The 18,218-nt window shown below is 45.5% G+C and overlaps 1 protein-coding gene across 1 annotated transcript in view; it reads left to right on the top strand.

Moving 5' to 3' along the window:
* LOC116317143 (filamin-B-like) overlaps positions 1-11,157 on the top strand; it is a 37,845-nt gene extending 26,688 nt beyond the window's left edge. Inside the window, exons 14-15 of the mRNA XM_039612415.1 lie at positions 9,590-9,796; positions 10,002-11,157. Of these exons, the coding sequence (XP_039468349.1) occupies positions 9,590-9,796; positions 10,002-10,108 (314 nt within the window). The 3' untranslated portion in view covers positions 10,109-11,157. The remainder of the gene's footprint in view (positions 1-9,589; positions 9,797-10,001) is intronic.
* Positions 11,158-18,218: the final 7,061 nt, after the last annotated feature.

The following is an 18,218-nucleotide window of genomic DNA, read 5'->3' as shown; positions in this document are numbered from 1 at the left end:
CCTCACAACCCATTCTGGCGCAGCGAGAGCTTGCCCCAAAGTCAGGCACTCCACAGTAGACGGGGCTTTGGCTCCCTCTTGTGGCGGAAACTGGTCCTGCTGGCTAGACTTGACTGCGCGTGCGCGGGCGGCGTGCGCTTGACCAGCGTTCATAGGGCCCCGGACACCACTGAGGAAATCGATCCCGGTGGTGTCTGGGGGGTGTGATGACATTATGTTTTTCAACATATTTTCTGTGTTTTTCACACATTTTTCCCGTGCCCCTGGCAACATGCCTGGATGCAACGGGTGAGTTTTTAATAAACAGTGTGTTTTTGTGAGACTGTGACATGCTTGACTCAGCTGAACAGTGTCTCATCGTCTCTTTGTTGGAATGCGCTCTGCGGGATCCAACTCGAGTCCCAGGTGCTGAAAGACAGAACACAATTCTCCGAACGGGCTCCGGAACCGAGCCCTGAAGTGAACTTGAAGCCCAGGCTGGTCCGGCTCCGATCTCCCCGTGGGGGATGTTAGGCAGTCCGCTTCTTCTTGCGGTCCTACTGCTTAGCTGGTGGTGGGGCACCCTGAGCGGCAGCAGGCGGGACATGTTTCCTGGGCCAGTGGGTCTTAGTGTTCTGCGATCCTAGGGGACCCTGGGCCGCTACCTGCGGGGCTGGGTGGCGAGGGTTCTCTTTCATAGCATTCGTTTCGTGTCTCACTATGGGAACACCTCCTGCGTGACCTCATCAGAAGCTCAAATACCATTACGCCAGCCCTTACAGGCTGGCTAAGTGACGCCCATGTCAGGAGGGGCTAGCACCTCCCTATATAATAGGCTGACATAGCGTCAGATGTCATTCAAAAACCTCTTCTCGCTTCTCACAGAAGCCTGTAGACAACTGTGCTATTGGGTGCTAAGCTAAACTGTCCACAGATTCGAGTGAACAACTCGGTCGCCGGGCGCTTTGTTCCCCGCATTTCAGTTGTCCACTAGCATACAAGCAGTAGCAATACTGTTCTGTAGCTAGTGCTGGTGTCAAGTAGCAATACTTTCACCCTGGGAAGTAGCAATATTTTCCCAAAGCGAAGTAGCAACACTTTGCTAATAAAGGTACCACTAGCTTCACCATCAGGTAGCAATACCCTTCGGCGCTAGCGGTTTTTACACATTAGGTAGCAATACCTGTAGAAAAGTAGCACTACTTTTCACCCCACGCTAGCTGAGGAATAGCAATATTTTCCACACTCAGTGTCGGTCTCGCTAACGTGCGCAACCCTCTAGCTAACCATGGCTACGACTGACAACGCAGTTGCAAAACTTTGTCCTTGCGGCAAGAAGATTTCTGCCTGGGATACACACCTAGTGTGTGCGGCATGCCTGGGTTTATCTCACGCTCAGGCTGCCTTGACACCCGCACACGACTGTATCCACTGCGCGGCTTTCTCACGCAGCTACTCCGCCAAGAGGCTAGCTCGCCAGGCTAACCTGTCGGGTGGCGACCCTTTGCTGTGTGAGGCTGCTGCGGTGCAAGGAGAAATTGAGATGCCCGATGATTTGGCCGCAACGCCAGGGCCGAGCTGGGCAGAGGTAGACCCTCAGCCCATCGCGACCGCTTTCCCGTCGCTGGAGGCACACGGAGATTGTGAGTTTTTCCCCCATGCTGGAGTCACCCGGGGAGGAGATGCTAACGAGGACGGAGATGAGTCGGCTGACTCGGACCTCCTGCTGTCTGACGAGGAGGAGGAAAATTCCACCTCCTTGGCTAGCATCAGCTGGGCTGCAAAGCACTCGGCTACCGGCGAGGTTGAAAAACCGACACCGCCGTCTCCCCTGGATCTCAACATGCAGGACATGTGCAAGCGCGCAGCTGCTAGGCTCAACATCCCGTGGCCCGCCATACAAACAGAGGTTGTAAAATCTCGTTTTGAAGGTAAGAAATTGCCGAAGGCGAAAAAGACAGGGAAGCATGTGTTGCCTGTTTTCCCGGAGCTACTCGATGAGATAGCAGTGACGTGGAAAGCAAAACCTTACAGCGAGAAACACCCCATCGCGGGGAGCTCTCTGCTGGATTGTGAGGGGATGGAGTCTATCGGCCTCCGCCAGATGCCACAAGTGGAGCCGTTGGTAGCGAGCCATCTTCACCAAGACGCCTCTGTCCTCATCGGCTCCATCTCTCCCTCCAAGACAGACCGCTTCCAGTCTAGCCTTACAGATAAGTGCTACAAGGCAGCGGCTCTGTCGGTAAGAGCCCACAACGCCTCCTCTATGCTAATGGCTTACCAAGCTGAGCTAGAAGAGGACATGACAGCTAAACCAGATACCACAGTGTGGGAAGAAATCTGCGTTATAACTGACCACGTCCTCCGCCTCCACAAGGTAGCCGTACAGGCTACTGGGAGAGCCATGGGCCTCATGGTTCTTCAGGAGCGAGCACGCTGGCTCGGGCTCACCAACCTGACGACTAAGGAAAAAGAGGAACTCCTCGACTCCCCTGTCGTCCCTCAAGGTCTCTTCGGTGCGGCTGTTACATCCATGCAGAAGAGATGTGAGGAGAAAAAGAGAGATGATGAGGCTCTGAAACTCTGCCTGCCGAGGAGGGCCCAGCACGCCACTCCAGCGGCACTGCGCCAGTCATTCGCGCAGGCAGCGTCTCACCCGGTCCCCGCTTTCAGGATCCCCAAAGTGCCTAAGACGCAGGCAGCCTCCCAGGCTGCTGGGGCTCCTAAGAATCCATGGACTCGGGAACAGTCTCCCCAGGCCAGACCTCAAGCGGCCCCTCCTCCTCCCCCCGCTGCCGCGACCGTGAGGAGGAAGAAGCGGCCGGCCTGACAGCCTCTCCTCTAGGCGAGAGCGAACCCAGTTTCCCCCCTTCATGGGCCGCTCTGCCGCCAACCAGCTCCGTTCCAGAGCAAGTTCAACGGGACATGCTCCACACAGAGTGCATAACTCTGGCCGGCGTTCCTGTCACTGGACCCGCCAGAGGAAAGAGAGAGCCAAAGTTCGCAGTGTTGTTTCACAAGCACTTCTCTCATGCATTCTGTATTAAGAAAGCCCCGACACGCGCATCAAGGCAGTTTGCCGAGGGCGCTGTTGAGTGTTGTAAAACACATGAAAAAATCAAACATGCTGAAAAACAGAGCAACGTCTGCCATAACGCAGCCCGTGGAGACTCGCCTTTCCACGGCTGTGATAGTGCAGATGAGCCCGTCACCTCCCTCGCCTGCGACAGAGGTGACGGGACACCGAAATGGCGTATGTTTCGCGCTACAACCACAAGGGGGCGCCAAAACGCTATCTTCGGTGGAGTGGCCAGTGAGCCCTCTGTCTCTCCACATAAAGAGCTGGGCTACCTGCACTCAGTCAGCATGGGTGCTGAGGACATTGGAAAAGGGCTACAGGCTGCAATTCAATGTCGCTCCACCACATTTCAAAGAAATCATTTACTCTCGTGCTCTGGGCGAGTCTGCCGGCTTTCTCCTGGAGGAAATTTCCAACTTGAGAGACAAAGGAGCTATAAGAGTTGTCCCTCCCGAGGAAATGCACAGCGGATTTTATTCAAGGTATTTCCTTGTGCCAAAGAAAGGGGGGAGGGGGATGAGAGCCATTCTGGATCTCCGTGCCCTGAACCGGCATTTAAGGACATACAAGTTCAGGATGTTGACGCACGCCTCGCTGCTACGGTTTGTACAAGCGGGCGACTGGTTCACATCAATCGACCTGAGGGATGCTTATTTCCACATCCCCATATATCCCCCACACCGAAAGTATCTAAGATTTGCTTTCCAGGGGATAGCATACGAGTTTGTAGTCCTGCCTTTTGGTCTCTCACTGAGCCCAAGGGTGTTTGTAAAATGCACCGAGGCAGCAGTGGCCCCGCTCAGAAAAAAGGGCATTCGGGTGGCCACATACATCGACGACTGGCTGGTGGCAGCCCCAACCCGCCAGGAAGCGGCTTGTCACACGAATGCTCTCATACACCACCTAGAGAGTTTGGGTTTCCAGATAAACATGGAAAAGAGCACATTGAAGCCAACTCAGTGCATTACTTTCATAGGGCTCAGCCTAGACTCCCTCCGGGTGAGAGCTTTTCTGTCCCCAGAGAGAACAGCGACCATGCTGTCATCCCTAGCACTGTTTCGCAGAGGCAACACAGTGACCCTCAAACAGTGCCAGAGGCTGCTAGGTCTGATGGCTTCTTCTCTAGTGGCGATAACACTGGGACGCCTGCACATGAGAGGCTTTCAGCGCTGGGTGGGGTCGCGGGGACTAGACCCTCACCGAGACGGCCACCGTCGCATGAGAGTCTCAGCAGACTGTTCACTCGCTCTCCGCGAGTGGAAGAAGCCAGGTTTCTTGTCTCAGGGCGTTGCCATGGGGGCGGTTTCAGCCAGGAAGGTGGTCTCCACAGATGCCTCTCTTTCGGGCTGGGGGGCCACCCACGAAGGCAGAACAGTGAATGGGGAATGGGGCCCTCACATGCGCTCCACCCACATAAACTGTCTGGAACTGCTGGCAGTTCACCTGTCGCTAAAACATTTTCTCCCTTTGGCTGAGAGGTCATCATGTTTTAGTGAGGTCGGACAATTCCACTGTTGTGGCCTACATCAACAGACAGGGGGGTCTGGGGTCCCACAAGTTACACACACTGGCACACAGACTGATAGTCTGGAGCAGTGTCCACCTGCTGTCGCTGAGGGCAACTCACGTGCTGGGAATCTTGAACTTTGGAGCAGATCTTCTCTCCAGGGGCAACCCACTGTACGGAGACTGGAAGCTTCACCCAGAGGTGGTGAAGCAGATCTGGCTGCGATTCGGTCAGGCGACCGTAGACATTTATGCATCCAGGGAGAATGCTCAGTGTCCCCTGTTTTACTCGCTGCACGATCAGAGAGCTCCACTCGGGGTGGATGCTCTAGCTCACGAGTGGCCAAGAACCCTCCTCTATGCTTTTCCCCCAGTGGCCCTCATTTCTCCAACTCTGGCCAGAGTGAGAGAGAGAGGTCACTATATGATCCTGATAGCCCCGCACTGGCCAGGGAAGCACTGGCTGGCGGAGATTTTTCAGTTGCTGTGCGGCCCACCTTGGCCATTACCACTACGCAGAGACCTCCTGTCTCAGGCATGGGGGGAAATATTCCACCCCACCCAGAGAGGTTAGCTCTCACGGGCTTGGCCCGTGAGTGGTTTAACCTGAACACAGTGGGGCTCCCTCATAGTGTTATCGACACTATTCAGAGTTCTAGAGCATCGTCTACTAGGACGCTATATGAGCACAAGTGGCGTGTGTTTGAAAGCTGGTGCTTAGAATCACAGGCCATCCCTTTTCAGTGCTCTGTGGCTGTGATTTTGTCATTTCTTCAGGCCCTGATTGATGAAGGTAAAGCCTTCTCCACCATCAAGGTGTATTTGGCAGCAATTTCAGCCTGCCATATTGGTTTTGAGGGAAAGACTGTTGGTCAGCATCCCCTAATATGCCGTTTCATGAAGGGTGCACGGCGTAAATTGCCTACATCTAGGCCACTGGCTCCATCATGGGACCTTCCCACAGTATTAGCTGCGCTCTCCTGTGGCCCATTTGAACCCCTGGAACAGGTTGAGTTAAAATTTCTGTCCTTGAAGACAGCTCTATTAATTGCTTTAGCTTCAGCTAAGCGTGTAGGAGAGATCCACGCCTCTCAGTGCATCAGTCATGCATTCAGTTCTCCTCAGATAATACGAGGGTCAGTATGCGGCTCAACCCTGCCTTTATCCCAAAGGTTGTTGGCACATGTTCCCCTATAGAACTGCCGGCCTTTTACCCACCGCCTTTCTCCTCAGAGGAGCAACAGCGGCTGCATACCTTGTATCCAGTCCGTGCTCTGCGCATTTATATGGACAGAACCCAGAGTGTCAGACAAAGTGACCAGCTGTTCGTGTCCTGGACTAAACCACACATGGGAAAGCCTGTGTCTAAACAGCGCCTCCCATTGGATAGTAGGAGCAATTGCCCTGGCCTATACTAGCAGGGGCCTTCAGCCTCCTGCTGGCTTGCGTCAAGATTCCACTAGAGGTCTGGCAACCTCATGGGCTCTTTTTAGGGGAGTTTCTATTCAGGAGGTGTGTGCGGCTGCATGCTGGGCCTCACCTCACACATTTGCTAGGTTTTACAGGTTGGATGTAACAGCACCTAACCTGGCGCATTCAGTCCTCAGTGCAGGTTCTTCCCAGGTGGGAGCCTCTCCCCTGTGAAGTGCTGTTGGGGACAGTTGTCTTCTTAACAGGCATGTCTGGCAATCCGGGAGTCAGTATTTCTCCCATAGTGAGACACGAAACGAATGCTATGAAAGAGAACTTAAGGTTATGTATATAACCCGGTTCTCTGAGTAGCATGAGTGAGTGTCTCACCAGACCGCCCTCCTTGCTATGGAAGCGAGGAAGAGGTGGGCTTGTTTTGAATGACATCTGACGCTATGTCAGCCTATTATATAGGGAGGTGCTAGCCCCTCCTGACATGGGCGTCACTTAGCCAGCCTGTAAGGGCTGGCGTAATGGTATTTGAGCTTCTGATGAGGTCACGCAGGAGGCGTTCCCATAGTGAGACACTCACTCATGCTACTCAGAGAACCGGGGTTATATACATAACCTTAAGATTTTAAACGTCAGCATGCCAGCTGGACCGCTGGTGACCTGACCGAACGTGTGGCGACTGGGTGGAGGTGGGGGCGCAGCCTGGAGACACAGCTGCAGGGCCTCTCCCTCTTCTTTTTCTCCTCGCACCATCTTTGCATCTTGGCAACGGCGGTCCTGAAAAGGCCAGCGGGGTCGATGCTTTCATCCAGAATGTCACGTTTTTCTCTGTCCGAAAGCCCTGACAAGTTCAGCCATTTTGCCCTCTCCTGGAGGTCGATGATGCTGAGAGCTCTGCCCGCTGCTTGTACTGTTGCTCTAGTGAGGTGGAGATACTGGTAACGACGCCCAGCTCGTCCCACAGCTCACTAACATCGGGTTTCGCAGCAGTCTGGTCCTGAAGCTCCGCTGAGTAGGCTAACAGGAGCGATGAGGCATTCAATGCCCTCATGGTGGTGGCAACTGATTTACGCCCTGTCAGCCAGGGAGGACTGCAGGCATTTCGCCTTGGAGGGCAGGAATGGACCAGATGACATGGAAAGTTTCTGGTTTGGGTGGAGATGAGAAGCCACCAGATTCTCCACTGTGGGAATTTGGTAGATGCCCTTCTCCTTCATTCCAGCGCAGTCAAATCCCGCCGCTCCCTGGGTGACGAAAAAGGCTTCCCAGCATCACAGAGTATGATCTGCTCTCCAGGTAAGAGGCAAACCATTTTAGAGCAAAGCCTTGAATGCCGATACATCTTTAGACTGTTTAATAGGATTGTGTGGTCGACAGTGTCAAATGCTGCACTCAGGTCTAAAAGAATTAAAACTGTACTTTTAGTCAGCAGAGACTTGAACAGACTTGCTTGCTGATCCGTGGGTTCATCAGTGACTGTGTGTACTTTTCTCGATCTACACATTCTGGCAAAGTGATTGATTTTCTCACAGTTTTGCACTGTTTGCCATAAGCAGGGCATTGGCGTGATGCATGCACAGTTCCTCATTATTTGCAATTAAACGTGTTTGCTTTGTCTTTTTTGTTCAGTTTCATTTTCCTTTTTCCATCTTTTTGCGTGTCTGCTTACGTTTCACTGCATCTACACGTTTACTTTCATTGTGCGTTGTGATCCTCCTCATGCATTTGCTTAATTTGAGCTTTAGTAGTTTCCACTGCAATGCAAATTTGAGTTGCTTTTTGAGAGTAATATCAACTTCTCTTAACACCCTCTCTCTCATTGTATCAGATGTAATTCTACACACTACTTGACCTCTGATGAGGGATTCTTGCAATTGTCCAAATTCGCATGATTTGACCCTTACCGTAGCGCTGTGACATACTGGCTAATCGACATATTCCCTTGCACACACGTAAAAAACTTGTACCTTTCAAAGGTTATGTTCTTTTTTGGGTTACAGTATTCCTCAAATTTCTCCGTTATTTTCATCATCTTATGCTTGTTACGGCTGTGGCCATAAGAACTCTGTGTGGGCTGTTTTGTTCTGTGTCTCTTTACTGTGCTTAAGACTCTTTGCAGGTCCCTCCCCTAATGAAGAGTAGTGAGCAGCTGATTGGACCATGGAACACGTGACTGCATTCAAAAAGCCGCTCTGACAGCTGCCACGAGAGAGAGAGAGAGAGAGAGAAGCGAGCGAGCAGTCTGACAGCAGACGCGGACCTGGCCCTGGTTTCCAGCTTATACTTTTCTGTGTATTTGTGTGAGCGTGCTCTGTGAGAGCCGCCACTGGTGTTCCAACTTAGGGCTTAGGCACGCATAGGCTGAAGCGGAAGGGGTGAGCCGCCTTTTTCTTTTGAACAGTTTTCTCCTGTTTTCGGAGCTAGGGAGCGAGGGTTAGTATTGTCATTTGTTTGTTTTGTTTCTTTCTTAGGGTTTAGTTAGTTTTCTCTGGCGGGTCTTAGTTGGTTTTGTTTATTATTTTGGCCTGGGTTCACCCTGGAGCTATGCTTCCTGACCTTCAATAAAATCACCTTTGTTTTACTCACAACCGGTTTCGGATGTTTGGCTTGGGAATCAGGGCGGGTACTTGTCTCTCTCTCCTCCAACCTTATGTGCGTCTCAACACGTCTAGACTAGGGGCGTAACAATGCTCATCACCATTTCATTCAAACGTGAAGGTATTGTACACTTCAAATGCCTTCTCCCCAGCTACTTGAAGAAATAGTGAAGAGGGTACCTTGGGTGGCTTGCAATACCTCCAGTAGCTGCAAGATACAGCTCAAACCTTTGTCAAAACTTTCTCCAGTTTTCTGAGAGGTTCCCCTGCAGTAAATCAAGTCAAGCTGGTGGTTTGGGACACTCTTGTTTAGCCTTATTTTATTTTTGAAACCATGTTTCTACATCACATGTAGTGCTTTGTAATACATATTTTACCCTTAACTGAACTTTTCTGGAATTCAGATTTGAGCATTTGCCTTTCCCCGCCTATATTTACCACATTCTAATATTACATGTTCAAATGTCTCCTCTTGTCCACAAAATTCACAATTCCCTGTCTCATGCTTATTCATCCTTTTTTAGTTTGTTATTTAAACCTGTATGACCAAGTCTTACTCTCGAAATTAAATCTCCTTCTCTTCAATGACATTGTCCAATTACTTTCTGTATAGTATAATAATATCTACCTTTTCCTTCTCTGTCCCATTGTGCCTGCCGCTTTTCCTTTAACGTCACCTTAATTATATACTTCAGGATCAGGAGTGGGTGTGCAGGATTGATCAGAACTAATTTCTTAGAGCCAATGGTCAAGAATGCTTACAAAAGTTCCTGGATTCAGATCTGCATTACTTCAAAGTTCATCCAAGCCCAAATTCTGATTTTAAAAAATATAAACTACAGGATAAAAACGGAAGACTTCACATAACCTGTTTGGCAGAGGTGCATTAATAATAAATAACCATTAAATGTTGTTGAAAGTTGCTTATTCTGTCACCAGTGCTTCATCAGTAGTTTTCTTCTTCTGCACCACATGTTAAGGTTAAATTTTTTCTTCTGCCTCTCAGTTAATCGCCTCGTGAATGTATGGAACGCCAGAGAGACATCAACCCTGACACTGGATTCGGCAATTCAGGCATCCAGCAGCTTCATGCAGAGCACTGTGTCCAGGCTGGGTGACTCTAATGCCAGCAAGGTGGTGAGCCGAGGAGCTGGCCTGAGCAAGGCCTTTGTGGGCCAGAAGAGCAACTTCACTGTTGACTGCAGCAAAGCAGGTAAGGAGGAACTGCATGTAGAAGCCATCTTTTAAGAGAATAATTTACGCATTTCCCTTCAGTGCACAGGTTAAAACTCCCAAAAATGAAAAGTAACGGATTTAAAAAATAATTTGCTATCATACTTTTAAAAAATAATAATATTAAATAATAACATTAAAGCTGGTATCATTACATGCTTCTGGTGGGTGTGCACGGCCCACAGGTCCCCTGCGAGGAGGTGCTGGTCAAACACGTGGGCAACCTGCAGTACAACGTCAGCTACGTACTGAAGGAACGGGGCAACTACATCCTGGTGGTCAAGTGGGGTGAGGACCACATCCCTGGCTCCCCCTTCCACGTCACCGTCCCCTGATGAGCCAAGAAACCTTCCGTCTCTCCTCCTGCACCATTTTGCATCCCCATTTGAGTTAAAAGACACATAAGTTGCACGACAAATAACTGTCCAGTGAACAAGCTGCTGAGCAAAGCTTTCTCTGCTAACTTTGTTTTCAGCTCAAATCAGATGATTTTTGAGGATTTTCTGAAGCAACTCATTTACATTTTGAAATGTTTCTCCTTGATATAGAAAAATGTCAGAATTAAAGAAAACATTAGAGAAAATAAATGCACCACTGAATAGAGACTTTGAACTCTTAGACACTTTTCTGGTAGTGAATCATTGAAGCGAAATGGTAGATGTACTCTAGTTTACTAGATTGAACTGACTGAAGGTAAAAAATCTAAAATCTGTCGATTTAAAACTGCCCTGGATTTTTCAATTGGCTCATTTTGCACTTGAATTTTTATCCTAGATTCGTGAATAACATTTGCTGGTTTTACACAGGTAGTTCATCCACCTGCACATCAGCTGGTGTTGAACTGAATATGTTAAGTTTGAAGTGAAACAAGTGGATCCAAAGCTTTTAAATACCTATGTGCAAAAATATATATGCATAACTGGAATTTCACAGGACAAAACTCAGAACTGTAGAGACACTTGACATGAGGTTTTATTAAACCCCGATTCTTTTGTCCCCATGATAGAACAGAGAAAACCCGACTCATAGTGGTCAAAACATTTTATATTTCTTTTATTTCAATCATCTTCCGGAAGAGAGAGCCCTGCACAGCCCCAAAAGCCAGTTGCAGGATCTCTAACATTTGAAGCTCAAGATATGTCTCATATAGTGTTATTTTTGTACTTCAGACGTCACACCCATCACACACAGTTTCATTACCAACATTCCTTATATGGTACAAGTTCCTCTTTTCTGTCTGGCTTCCTGTATTTATTAATATGCTGTACAGCTCTACACTTCCTGTTTTTCAGTCTGGGTGAGCACTTACAGTGGCTTGCAAAAGTATTCGGCCCCCTTGAACTTTTCCACATTTTGTCACATTACAGCCACAAACATGAATCAATTTTATTGGAATTCCACGTGAAAGACCAATACAAAGTGGTGTACACGTCAGAAGTGGAACGAAAATCATACATGATTCCAAACATTTTTTACAAATAAATAACTGCAAAGTGGGGTGTGCGTAATTATTCAGCCACCTTTGGTCTGAGTGCAGTCAGTTGCCCATAGACATTGTCTGATGAGTGCTAATGACTAAATAGAGTGCACCTGTGTGTAATCTAATGTCAGTACAAATACAGCTGCTCTGTGACAGCCTCAGAGGTTGTCTAAGAGAATATTGGGAGCAACAACAGCATGAAGTCCAAAGAACACACCAGACAGGTCAGGGATAAAGTTATTGAGAAATTTAAAGCAGGCTTAGGCTCCAAAAAGATTTCCCAAGCCTTGAACATCCCACGGAGCACTGTTCAAGCGATCATTCAGAAAAGGAAGGAGTATGGCACAACTGTAAACCTACCAAGACAAGGCCGTCCACCTAAACTCACAGGCCGAACAAGGAGAGCGCTGATCAGAAATGCAGCCAAGAGGCCCATGGTGACTCTGGACAAGCTGCAGAGATCTACAGCTCAGGTGGGGGAATCTGTCCATAGGACAACTATTAGTCATGCACTGCACAAAGTTGGCCTTTATGGAAGAGTGGCAAGAAGAAAGCCATTGTTAACAGAAAACCATAAGAAGTCCCGTTTGCAGTTTGCCACAAGCCATGTGGGGGACACAGCAAACATGTGGAAGAAGGTGCTCTGGTCAGATGAGACCAAAATGGAACTTTTTGGCCAAAATGCAAAACGCTATGTGTGGCGGAAACTAACACTACATCACTCTGAACACACCATCCCCACTGTCAAATATGGTGGTGGCAGCATCATGCTCTGGGGTGCTTCTCTTCAGCAGGGACAGGGAAGCTGGTCAGAGTTGATGGGAAGATGGATGGAGCCAAATACAGGGCAGTCTTGGAAGAAAACCTCTTGAAGTCTGCAAAAGACTTGAGACTGGGGCGGAGGTTCACCTTCCAGCAGGATAATGACCCTAAACATAAAGCCAGGGCAACAATGGAATGGTTTAAAACAAAACATATCCATGTGTTAGAATGGCCCAGTCAAAGTCCAGATCTAAATCCAATCGAGAATCTGTGGCAAGATCTGAAAACTGCTGTTCACAAACGCTGTCCATCTAATCTGACTGAGCTGGAGCTGTTTTGCAAAGAAGAATGGGCAAGGATTTCAGTCTGTAGATGTGCAAAGCTGGTAGAGACATACTCTAAAAGACTGGCAGCTGGAATTGCAGCAAAAGGTGGTTCTACAAAGTATTGACTCAGGGGGCTGAATAATTACGCACACCCCACTTTGCAGTTATTTATTTGTAAAAAATGTTTGGAATCATGTATGATTTTCGTTCCACTTCTGACGTGTACACCACTTTGTATTGGTCTTTCACGTGGAATTCCAATAAAATTGATTCATGTTTGTGGCTGTAATGTGACAAAATGTGGGAAAGTTCAAGGAGGCCAAATACTTTTGCAAGCCACTGTAGTGTATGAGTCAAAAGTGGCCTTGCTTTACAAACCTTCATTATTAAAGTACAATATAATAATAATAAACAATATAATAAGAAAATAAACACTAAGGATATATTAATTACATGACAGTTCTCCCCCTTTTCGTCTTTTTTTTAAAAGACGACATAAACCCTAATTTATCCCATTAAGTTTTACTTTCATGTTAAAAAGCTAAAACATAACAAAAGAGATTATGCTAAACAAAACTAAACCTTTCGATTGCCCAACCCTATCTGTCCCCTCAACGGGTTGTATGTTTTCAACGTTTCCTTATTATTTTGTCATGATTACTTCTATCCACAATTAATAAATCAAGCTGTGAGACCCCTTTTCACCCAGTTTAATTTTCTTTCAATCCCAGTTTAAAACCACTCCTGACTTCCCTCAGTGCACACTGTAAACTCCAAACAGATATAATTAGCTTTTCTGGTAAAAGGTCCTAGATTCTTTTATCAACCTTCGGTAACATCCTCTATAGAGTTAATTCACACCAGGTATTGCTGATGGTGGAGACTCCCGCACAAATAATCAGATTCTCCACCCTCAGCAACATGAGCTCATCCATTTGTTTTATTTTGTTTCCTTTTGTTTTTTAGGAAAAGAGTTCTTTATGCTCTTGGACTGGATTGACTGCAATCCTTTTAGATAGAGACCTACAACCTGATCAGGTTCCCACAGGTAGCCTTCTCCTCAGCCAGTTGTAATCTGGAAAAGGTCACCTTATATATGTTCTCCCGGAAATTTTTACAGCGCTGTTAAATCACTCTTTCAGGCCTTCTTAGAACAAAAATGAGAAAAAAGAGAGCTGATTATTAGCTCATCAAAGCACAAAACAAAATCACCTGCCAGGTTTTCTCTAAGTGCACTGTTACAAAAATAATGGGCCCCCTTAGACATGTCCATGTTTAATAAAACTCCCTTTATTAAAATAAGAAGAACACCCAAACCTAACCGACCGAATCAACCCATCACTAAAACAACAACCTCAAAAATCTTAAACACAGAAAATTTTGCTTATTAATCTATCCATATGTTGTTGGGATTAGAACTTCAGGGCCACAAAAGTTTTGCCCTACTTTTGGCTTAACTAATACTTACATAGTCTGAAATCAGACTTAAATCACTCCCTCTGTTCATTTTCCCCACATCATATTTCAGTGGCCTCAGGTTCTTCAGCGTCCTGAGACTCTGAGGTCAACTGACATAATTTCACCTGCTCAATACACAGAAAATCTTGTTAAACGCCACACGGTCACAGTGTCTCTTCCAGTGCAAGCTTCACACATACAATCAGACAGGAAACCTAACTTCCTCTTTTTTCTTTTCCTGTCCCCAGTCATCCAACTAATTTGCATATTGAGTCATCTCTCGAGAAGTAGGGTTAAACATTACCACCTTATTCAATTATTTTATTTCTTTCTACAGTAATCACTTGTTTTGATCAATCTGTACAAGAGTACTTTTAATTCACTATTCTAAAAACTACTACACATTACGCGACTTGGACAAGATGATACACAGACTCACATACTCAAGATGCTGTCTAATCTTCATGAGCTCTCTTGTATTTGTAAGGTTAATGCATTTTCTGTTTGTGTGTGTGATTTTGTATATGTTTCTTTTTACAGTCTTTCAGACTCCTTCACAATTTTCCCACTTAAACAGTCAGTTTTCTTTTTCCCAGGTTTGCTAACCCAAATTTTGATTTCCCACCTTAAATAACCGCATTCCTTGTCTTCAGCCAGGAATTAGAGCTCGCTTGTCAGGTTCAGTGACACATGGCGCTGTAAACAATTCAACCAGAAACTTGGCCTAAACATTTCCAGTGATGTTAACCTATAACTTTCTTCCGACTGCTGCATGTGGAAAATTGATCCAGGTCTGCTTTGCACCTGAAAGTGACAACACTAGCACATTTTCATTATTATCATCACTGCTTAATCAACACACTTCTCTCTCTCCGACCAGAAACACCAATTTATGTCATGTATTCTCATTCATGAATGTAAGCATGTTCTTCATTGCGTTTATGTTATGTGGTCATATTAATGTTGAGTGTAAGCTGCCTCTTCATTGCATATGTATTTTTTTTAAATCAGGTTTAATTCATGCCTCTTTGGACTGAGCTGTGGATTCAAACTGTCTCACTTCTGATTCTTTCCAAAAATAATTTCACATGTAACAATTTGTGTATGTGTGTTTTCTATTCATTCATGTAATTGTTAGTTCATCTATTTATTTTTCTCTGTCTTTTTTTTTTTACCTCTTTGTTATGATGCTCTGGGCATTTCTAAACCTCCACCAGTTCGGCCTCCATTTTCAATCCAATTATATCCTGTACGCCCTCACTTGAACTCGTCCGGGCTTGACCTCCCACTGGTCCCTGTCCCTCTTCTCACAGTGTCCTGTGTGGCCTTCAAATCTCCAGCAAACACAGGCCCAACTCAGCTGTTTCTTGTTCTCTGTTTCTTCTCCGTTGATCTTTTCAGTCTTTTCTTGTAGGTTAACTCCCAGCATGGCAAATATCACGTCCAGTGCCTTCAAACAGTCATGTCACTTGTCAAGTTTCCAGCTTGTCATTCAAAGCTCATTTTCCATCAGTGGTATTCATACATGCTGCTGCTTGACCCTTCAGTGTTTTAGGTCAGTTGCACTGTCTTTTGCCTGCTGTTAATTCTTCAAGTCCACGATGTTCTGTCTGTCTTCTGTCTTCATCAGGAGATTGACTGTCCTTTAAGCTTCTTCTCAGGATGGGGACAGAATGAGAGGTCAAGCTGTAAAATTTTAAGCCAAAGGCTGGCCTATTTGTCGTCCCAATTCTGTTAATCTATCATTTTGCCACTTTACTGATTTTTGAGGTTGAGTAAGTCCATGGGCACCTGTATTAACACACTAAAACACTTATTTAATATCATTTTCATTACTATGTCTTATTACATTCAAGTCTCTAATTCCTCTGTTTTCATGTTGCAACGTCACAAGCTCACAGTTTCCTGCTCCACGTCCTGCTTAAACACACACACAGCCACACACACACTTATATTTTGATCTATTTCTATTTCTATTTCTCCCTTTCCTGTTTCTACAGCCTAATCGAACTCTTTTTTTGTATTTACAGTCTATAAACCCTCTGTAATTCTGCTAAATGTTGATATAAAAAGAATGCACCCTTATTACACGCACACACACTTAAATATACTAAGCTCTTTGCCTTTGCAAGCATTCACATCAAAATCTTCAGCGTGCTTAGCAGAGCTCTTTCAGACGTCAAGACAATTAACAGTTTTTATTTTTTGTTTTTTTTGGGGGGGGGGGGGTTTCCACACATATCACCATTCTTTAGCTCAGTTTTGTAGCATCATTCACACAATACTTTCATCAGCATTTTACACACTTCCCTGAACTTCGTCGTCTCACACACTCTTCTCTCAGACTTCCCCTTTTTCCCGCACTCTGCTATGAACCCATGTAGTGTTATTATTACTTATTTATTATTTTGTACGAATCACACAAATCCAGTACTCACAACATTCACACACTTAGAATCACTCAAAATACGCTTTCCTAAGAGTATTTTTTATCAAACATGCTGTTTACAATCAAAAAGAGGAAGTAGACAACACCCAGTAACTGCGTATGTCCTCTTAAAAGAGAAGAGAAATAAACACATATGGGACAATTCTCCCCAGCTTAGACAAAAATGTGACCTTAAATGTCCTTTTCTAAGTCATGTTCTTCTCTACACACAACTCTTGGCCTCCAGGGCATAAAACTTTGGACTTATAACTGTGATATAATATTCCTCACAGCGCACCAAGCACGGAGAAAATTCAACCTTAGTGCTTCAAAATTCTCCACAAGATTCAAAAACTGTTTCTGTCATTTATCTGCCCAAGAACTTCATCAAATGGACCTCTATGGGTCCAGTAATCTTCAGCACATGTATCTCACTGCAGCCAGTGATGATTTAAAAACAGTTTCTTGTAATATCCAGTAATATCATCAAAATTACTTCAACACGGTAAACCTTGATTTTCCTTTAAAATCAATTTACCATTAAAACTCAAGATCACAGTTGACTCGATTCTCTGAAATCCTGAGTCAGTTAGACACCTTGCTCAACTCAAGGTGTCCTTTTGTCGGACTTCCTCGTCCGAACTCACTCTTTTTACTGAACAAATAAGTGTGACTTGACACTTATTAAACCATAGACCGTATTGAAAGGAACCGGCAATGAACCGATAATGAATGGCTTCAACAAATGTTGGTATAAAACCCTCAATGGAGAAATTCTTGGAATTTTTAAGCTTTTTTCTTTTTCCTTTTTTTCACCCGCATCATAACTGACATCCCTTTTTTAATTCAGGATTACTGATTGACAGAATGAACTCGTCTTCAGCTGCCCTGCATATTCTGCCTGTGAGGTTCATTCCTGAAGGAAGTTCCCAAATCTGTCATTTTACCTGCAACACAATTATAAAACCTCTTTTGAAAATAATCTCTCTGGACTCTAACTCCTTGGAAACTCAATGTGCTGTATCCATAAAATTAAACACTGGATGGCATAGAACTTCCCGCAGCTAAATGGGCAAAAGACAGAATAATCATGACTGGTTCTGATGCGTCCAACACACTCACAGCAACACTTATTAATGGCTACCTATCAATTTCTAAAATAGATCTTATTTGATATTGTTGTCGAATCTGGGCTCATGCCACAGTATATTTCAAATGTCCTCACATTGTACGACCTGTCTTTGGAACAGTATCTCTTTCAGGCTTTTCCTGTGCCTCCACACCTCCACTTTGAGTATTTGTTGTCTTTCATAATTATTTAAATTGTCTTGTCTTAGTGATCATTTTTAATGTAATTTATTTTTTATATTAGCTTTAATTGGCTGATTTTTCCATTCTCTTTATTACTCATTTTTATCTCCTTTTACTTTTAGCTCTTCTAACTTTCTTTCAAAAGATGTCATACAGTGGCTTGCAAAAGTATTCGGCCCCCTTGAACTTTTCCACATTTTGTCACATTACAGCCACAAACATGAATCAATTTTATTGGAATTCCAGGTGAAAGACCAATACAAAGTGGTGTACACGTGAGAAGTGGAACGAAAATCATACATGATTCCAAACATTTTTTACAAATAAATAACTGCAAAGTGGGGTGTGCGTAATTATTCAGCCCCCTGAGTCAATACTTTGTAGAACCACCTTTTGCTGCAATTCCAGCTGCCAGTCTTTTAGGGTATGTCTCTACCAGCTTTGCACATCTACAGACTGAAATCCTTGCCCATTCTTCTTTGCAAAACAGCTCCAGCTCAGTCAGATTAGATGGACAGCGTTTGTGAACAGCAGTTTTCAGATCTTGCCACAGATTCTCGATTGGATTTAGATCTGGACTTTGACTGGGCCATTCTAACACATGGATATGTTTTGTTTTAAACCATTCCATTGTTGC

Source organism: Oreochromis aureus, linkage group 5 (genome assembly GCF_013358895.1).
Source record: "Oreochromis aureus strain Israel breed Guangdong linkage group 5, ZZ_aureus, whole genome shotgun sequence".
In the NCBI taxonomy this organism is placed as follows: domain Eukaryota; kingdom Metazoa; phylum Chordata; class Actinopteri; order Cichliformes; family Cichlidae; genus Oreochromis; species Oreochromis aureus.
The sequence above is the reverse complement of the archived record's forward strand: the minus strand, read 5'-3'. Positions and strand labels throughout refer to the sequence as shown.